The sequence below is a fragment of the Camelina sativa genome, chromosome 6 (genome assembly GCF_000633955.1).
Source record: "Camelina sativa cultivar DH55 chromosome 6, Cs, whole genome shotgun sequence".
Lineage (NCBI taxonomy): Eukaryota > Viridiplantae > Streptophyta > Magnoliopsida > Brassicales > Brassicaceae > Camelina > Camelina sativa.
Window position 1 is genome coordinate 14,302,146 of NC_025690.1, and position 7,071 is coordinate 14,309,216.

Consider the following 7,071-nt stretch of genomic DNA (forward strand, 5'->3'; position numbering starts at 1 on the left):
CCGTTGATAGCTGAAAAACAACATGATGCAATTATGTTATTATTGACCTAATGCAATTCACATATAGGTTAATTTTTATCAAGTGTGTGAATATAATTCTTTCTAATCATCTCCCTCTCTTGTCACTTCAATACCAGCAAAATTTGGGCTTCATCAGCCAATCAGTCCTTGAATTATTTAAAACACACAAAGAACTTGGACTAAGTTTTTACCGTTTTTTTGTTATTTCTAATTTTTGGTCTTTCTGTCTTCTTTGTTGTTTCTGCAACTGCTGTCACAAATAAAAAATGGTATAAAATTTAACTTTTTATCAAAAAAAAAGAAAAGACTTGGACTAAGTTTAGAAAAAGGTTTTAAAAAGGATCTTGCTTGTTAGAGATATAATTTTTCTTTTTCTAATTGTTTCTGAGATGTTTCCCTTTTTTTTATTTTTGCCCTTTAAGCTGGACAAATTGCAGTCAGTCCAATAATAATTATAAATTGTTGTAGATGGATCAGACAAATAAATTAGTATTGCACGAGACAAGTAAGTAGTATATAAAACTCTAGAAAGCCATTGTCCATTTGAATTGTCTAAAAGATGTAGACGTAATAGTCAGCATCAAACACATTTGACCGGCGATTTAATAGGGGACGGATCGAGATTCACGAGAAGATGTATATACATCATGTGGGTGTAACACTATAACACATGTTTTATTAATTACGTAATATAAAAATTTAATTTAGTTTGTTGGAGTGGAGATCTCATACAGACAAGAACTTTTTTAAAAAAAGAAAAAGGTCAACAGATCTACTATTTTCTTTTCATGTCACAAAGCAAACTTGGCCTACTACTTAAACACCATCAGGAGGAGAAAGATTCAAGAACACACCTAACACAAGAAAAAAAAAAGACATCCACCTTTTTCATACACACCACACCAGAGACCATGTTTAGAGCCATGAGCACTAGGAAACCCCATGGTGGCTATGAAAAGCTCGGCGAGGAAGAAGCGAGGTTGAAAAGGGTCGCGAGCGTTCCGGCTGGTGTTTATGGTCAATCAAGAAACCCGATGGATCAAGAGGTGAAGAAGACACCGACGACGGTGAAACCAACCGGTGGTTCTGTTCATCCTTTATTCAGTTTCTTTGACGTTCATTTCCAAAGGAAGAAGAAGAAGTCTACGACGAAGAAGAAGAGTTTGGCGACTTCGAAACCCGAGTTTGCGAGGTATATGGAGTATGTGAAGGAAGGAGGTGTGTGGGATCCGAGTTCTAACGCACCTGTGATTCATTACAGATAGATTAATGGACAAGAAAAAAACGAATAAAAAGATTTGTATATCATTCTCTTTTCTTTTAATATATATAATCTCTTGCAAAAGAATCCAACCATTCTGTAAGTAGATTTGAAACGATGGATTAAGCAATGAATTTGTACACTTTAAATGGTTATTTCAAGAATAAGATAAATTAAAAAAAGTTCTTGACTTTATTATTGATCAACAAGTTGGTTTTTGAACTTTTGACAACTTTTATATAAACATATATGGTTGAATCAATTCCTAATTTGGTGATATATATTAGCGGTCCAAGCTCAAGAAGACCTTCTCCAGCTTTGAATTAGGTTATGTTCTATATTCTTCATATTCCCACCTTTAGCATTTATCTTTTAAAAAATCCAAGCAAAAAGAAAGAAAATTTCAAATTCTTAATGGCAAGATGTACACATGGATTTGAATTTTTCTTCTCATCAAATTCCTGAAAAATATTATACTAATACATATCATAGTCTCATATTCTTGTGTGAAGACCAAATTTATTTGTAAAAGACACTATATAGTATAGAATATTACTATATGAACCGATTTGAATACTCGTGTTCGCATGGGTCACGTAACACGTTTTAAGAAACCGTCTCTAAAAAGTAGTATTATCAGTTTGAATAAGACAAGAATAATTTTTTATAAAAAGACTTTTAAAATCGTTATCAAAATGGGCTTTACAGATTCGTGAACAGACAAATTTGGGCCATGGGTTTAAAATTTGCTTTTTTAAGACACAGAATGTAGCCACGTCATCGTTTTAATGACGTTAAAATGAATATTCGAGATATGACCCACTTGAACAAAGATCCCTTCAACGACGTCGTTTGTGATTACTTCCCGAAACCCTACCCATTTGATTCATTTACACAAAGTACCCCTTCGTTATCGCGCCGTCCTTGCTCGTTACGCTTACCGTTAAAGGTTATAATTGTCTTTTCAGATATATCTCCAAAAAGACCACGTTTACAAAAAAGATAAATTAAATATAAACGAATTTTGTTAAGAAATGGGTCGCCTAGAATAGAGGAAGAAGCAAACGAAGAACAAAAAAAACAAAAGCGTTTTAAATATTTGCGGAGATACAAAGCTGTGTGTGAGAGAGAGAGAGATTTAAAAAAAAAAAAAAAAAAAAANAAAGCCTTGGAGAAGAGGTCTTCTTCTTCTTCCCTCCTCCTCCTCTTTTTATACGATGTCGTATCGCTCTTCTTCTTCTTCATAAATATCTTCGCCGTCGTATCGCTTCCGTTTAACACCGATCTCTACCGTTGGAATCTTTTTATTTATTTATTTATTCAGCTTTCTTCTTCCGTGGAGAGATCCCCTTCGCGCTTGAGGTAATCCTTCTTTTTGCGCCTTCCGGATTTTGTTTCTGTTGTTGTTGTTGCTCCGTGTAATTTCTGGGAAAATTTCGTCATCGTAGGTCTGAATCTTTTGAGATTCGTTTTGATTATCGATTTGTAATTGATTTTGCCAGCTTCTTCTCGATTCTAGGTTTTTTTTTTTTTTTTTTTGGTTTAGGTATAGCGATGGTGTAGATGTGGTTCAATTAGCTAATTGATTTGCATTTCGTAATTGTTTTGTCTTTCGTTTTCTGATTTCGGAACGCTCTTGTGATTTTTTGGATTTTGAATTGATTTTTTTTTTTTGTTGTGTGGCAGAGAGAGCCATGCCTACGTTTTCTGCTATTGCTTTGGATAGAATGATAGAGCCAGGGGCTTCCACATCTGTCGAGAGTGTTCCAACCGCGTTTTACTCAAGGCCGCCGATATCAAAACTTGAGAAAGGTAAAGGTAAATTACCTAACGAGAGGACGGCGACTCGTCCTCAGATGTCACCTGCTCTCTACGCTACTCCTGATGCGATCCCGCTTCCCAATTCGCCATCTTCTTTCCCGCCTTCGCCTTACATTATCAACCACAAATCACGTGGACCTCCGCGTCTTCTTAAAAGCTCTTCTGAGGCTAATGTTGTCTCTTCTTCTTCTTCTTCTTCTTCTTCTTCTTCTTCTTCCCACCTGAAGAAAGAGGAAACTATTACTGCTGCTGAAACTGATTTAAAGGTTTCCCCTCGGAGGAGGTCCACCTCCTTCTCCTTTCCTATCAGTGAGGCTACTGAAGAGGATTTTTCCAGTGGAGTTCATGCTCATCATGTTGCTAACTTTAATTTTGATGGTCCTGTTGGGAATTGGAGTCCGCTTGACGGTAAAATTGAGAATGGAGGAAACTCAGAGTTGGAGGATAATGCTGCCAATGGTTTAGATAGGGAAAATAATAATATGTCTGAGCCTGTCACTATCAAAACAGACAAGGAGAGTGAGTCTGAAGATTTCTATGACCCAGGTGAATCAGGAAGCTTCACAAGTAACACCGAAGTAGAGGGTGATGCTGGAGAGGAAGGTTCACAAAGACTTGCTACACCTGTGGGAGAGTTTTATGATGCTTGGGATGGTACTTATCTAAACCTTATTCTCTTACTACGTATTTCCTTGTGAGATGACTGTCAATGCAAATGATCTTAACATTCCCAAGATAGTATGACTAAACACATGTTCCGAGTCCCTTCTCTTTTTGACCTTTGTGCTTTTCGGGATATCGGTACTGTTTCTTAAATGTGCAGTAGTAGCCTTTTCTTGTTTTCCAGTTATGTGTGCTTCTGGATTTATTGAAAGTGAGGAGAAAGTTGTCCTAATCATGAGGACTAATGCATTATTCATTTCCCATGTATCTCATAAGTATCATAAAAGTTAAACTTTAACTTGACGGTATAATTTAGAACTGTTTGTAATGCATTTTTGTTTTTTTTTTCCAGAACTATCAACCGACAGTGGAATGCAGAGTTCAGTTAACAACATCGAATCTGAACTAAGGGAGATAAGGCTTAGTTTACTAATGGAAATCGAGAAAAGAAAACAAACAGAGGAGTCTCTGGAGCAGATGCAAATTCACTGGCAGAGACTCCGTGAACAGTTGGCTCAGGTTGGTATGTTCGTTCCTATTGATCCTACCGCCTCGACCAACAACATGAATCTAGCAGAAGAACTACGCTGCCAACTCGAGGTTGCTAGGTTTGTCTCTGACTCTTTAGGCAGAGGTATGGCGAAGGCGGAGGTAGAGATGGAGATGGAATCTATGCTCGAAACTAAGAACTTTGAAATCACACGGTTGTCTGATCGTGTACACTACTATGAGGCTGTGAATAGAGAAATGTCCCAACGAAACCAAGAGGCCATAGGTAAAAGAAAATCACTATCATTCACCAAATGTTCCTTTGCCATCTCTTATCTTTTTTTTTTTTTTTTCAAACTCTAATCTCCCATTTTTGTTGATACCAGAGGTAGCACGACGAGAGAGGCAGAAGAGAAAGAAGAGGCAGAGATGGATTTGGGGATCAATTGCAGCAACCATTACTCTAGGAAGTGCGGCATTGGCATGGTCTTACATTCCCGCAGCCAAGCCATCATCCGAAGTATCAAAACCTTTTAAGGATGATTAAGTAAGTCTCTTGTCTCAGGTGACGGGTTTGATGCGAGCATGAGAAATAAAAGATACAGGACGTTTAGCGTACGCCTTGTGAATAGAAATATATATACATATATTTGGTTATTGTTTTAACTGTTCTCAAGAGGATGTATAGCTCCGAGAAGCTGCAAACACTTTTTTTTGCGGTGGCATACTGAGTGGCAGCCATAGTCACTAATATTTGGTTCGGTTTGTTTCCTGTTAACAGTCAATGTTAGCTCTAGTGTAAGGTGCTTGGCTTTTGCTTACATCTCAAAGAAACCTTACATTTTTGAATTTGATTTATTCTTAATTTCCACCAACGGGCTCAGAATCCAACATTTGATAATTTGAAAAGATATGGAGGGATACAATTTTTAATTTTAACCTGTTAAGCTTAATTGATTTGATTATCTGTCGTCTTTGAACCAGTTAAGTACAACGTACACTGCGAATGCGAGCGCAAATGTAACTGCAACCAGAAATACAGATATTTGAACTAATAGAGATGACTCAAAGGCTTCACGTAGAAGCGAGTTCCACGTTGTATACCACAAGATGCAGAAAAGAGAACCCACAATGGCACCCACCACCACTTGACTGCTTGTGTGTAGCTTCTGTGAAACCCTTAAACGTATCTATACACAAGAAAAAAACAAAATATCTCTCAAGTTTTCAACATTGTAATAACGCAGAGAGAAAGGGAGATCAAATACTAAATGATTCCAAGCCTAAATGGATAAGGAGATTGGTTGCTAAAGCATGGAATGACTTACAAAGTATGAACCCAATGCGAGGATGAAGCCGCTAAGTAACAAAGAGACTCCACTGGTTTCAAGCCATTCCATAACTGCAGAAAACACGACCCCGGGTGGGTATTGTCTCAAAACAGTTTGATGATGATAGTGAGACAGTTTAAGCTGCTAAGTGCTTTTTTTACTTTACCGGATAAAACAGCAAAGACAGATATGAAAGAAATGGATTGAGCGTGAGAAGATGGCATCCCGGGATCAGATCGCAATGTTGCAAAAGGTCTCTCTTGGTTAAGTATACGTTTCAGAACTAGAGAGAGAGCGGAATTCAAAATCGATCCAATGGCTGCCCACAAGGCTGCACCATCATGTCGTAGAAGAATGATCGAACCAAATAGAGCAGACACAACCCATTTGCTCTGTCATCATCATCATTTAAAAACAGGGGTCAGAAACACCAATTTCGATACTAAAAAGGGGACATTTCATCGAACACATTGCGTGCAACAATGAGAATACATCACTACCTACTTACCAGACGATTAAGAATGGCTTCAATACCAACCAACTCGTCCCGAAGCTCCGAGGAACCTCTGATGGAAGATTCTTGCTCGATTGCCTCAAAATTTTTGTTACCGTCATTACTGCTGCTTCCTCCGTCTCTGCTAGAGAATCTTTTAACGGTCATAGATCCAGAGCCAGAGACAAACAAAGGAGACCCACGAGAGATAAATCGAACAATAGCTCGAAAGTCTCGAACTTTTCAGGTTTGAGGAGGAAGTTTCAAAGTAGAAAAATTGCAATAGTGGAGAAGGAGAGAAGAAGAAGAAGACGACGACGTTGCCATGGATCATCGAATCCATTCATCTTCATCCACGTGGCGTGATGCAGAATCAATGGGTAAGCAAATTAATGGGCTTGTTTCCTCAGTTGAGGACCATATATTAAAACTTCTGGTCCATTACATTGATGTAATAGTAATATTTTGATTTCTTCTCTTGTGTGGGAGAGAGAGGAGTATGTTACAATGTTGTGTTGACATGAAAATGTGAAAGTTTCAATACCGTTAAAATTCGAATATTACTGTAAGCTGTCACATATATACGGGTCCGATTGGTAAACGTTAAAAGTTGTACCACTTGTACGGCTTTTTTGTTTGTGTTTACCAATCAAACACAGTAACACACTATGGTTTCTTCATGCCTAATTTTGTAAGTAAACTTTCACCATATATATTTTATCTTAAATCATACTCCTTCTTTCCCATTTTCTAAGAGTTTTTGTATAAAAACACAAAAATTTAAAAACAATAAATATTTTGTCATTTATAAAATTACAACCAACAAGAATTGAAATAGTCATAAATTGTTAAATTACTAAAAAAATTGTGCATAAAAATTTGAAAAAATCTTATAATAAGTGGAACAAAAAAAACCTAACAAATCTTATATAATGGGATAGAGAGAATAACAAAAACATTAGTTAATTCGTCGTTTGTGTGTAAATTTATAT

General features: G+C 37.0%; 2 protein-coding genes and 1 pseudogene across 2 annotated transcripts; 2 read left to right on the top strand and 1 right to left on the bottom strand.

The window, feature by feature from the left end:
* On the top strand, positions 741–1,477 carry LOC104791317. The gene has a single exon (XM_010517169.2). It carries the CDS (start codon positions 810–812, stop codon positions 1,284–1,286), a length of 477 nt encoding a protein of 158 aa, XP_010515471.1. The 5' UTR covers positions 741–809; the 3' UTR covers positions 1,287–1,477.
* LOC104791318 lies at positions 2,363–5,104 on the top strand. Its single transcript, XM_010517170.2, has 4 exons — positions 2,363–2,644; positions 2,969–3,757; positions 4,119–4,541; positions 4,642–5,104. The coding sequence occupies exons 2-4, from the start codon at positions 2,977–2,979 to the stop codon at positions 4,800–4,802; spliced, it is 1,365 nt and encodes a 454-aa protein (XP_010515472.1). The 5' UTR covers positions 2,363–2,644; positions 2,969–2,976; the 3' UTR covers positions 4,803–5,104.
* LOC104791319 lies at positions 5,199–6,480 on the bottom strand (annotated as a pseudogene).

What these genes read in the sequence shown, in the direction of transcription:
- LOC104791317 (XM_010517169.2), top strand. Translation starts at nt 810, where the DNA reads ATGTCACAAAGCAAACTTGGCCTACTACTTAAACACCATCAGGAGGAG.
- LOC104791318 (XM_010517170.2), top strand. Translation starts at nt 2,977, where the DNA reads ATGCCTACGTTTTCTGCTATTGCTTTGGATAGAATGATAGAGCCAGGG. An exon ending in GTTTTATGATGCTTGGGATG is followed by an intron (nt 3,758 to 4,118) that starts GTACTTATCTAA and finishes TTTTTTTTCCAG; the next exon opens with AACTATCAACCGACAGTGGA. An exon ending in ACGAAACCAAGAGGCCATAG is followed by an intron (nt 4,542 to 4,641) that starts GTAAAAGAAAAT and finishes TGTTGATACCAG; the next exon opens with AGGTAGCACGACGAGAGAGG.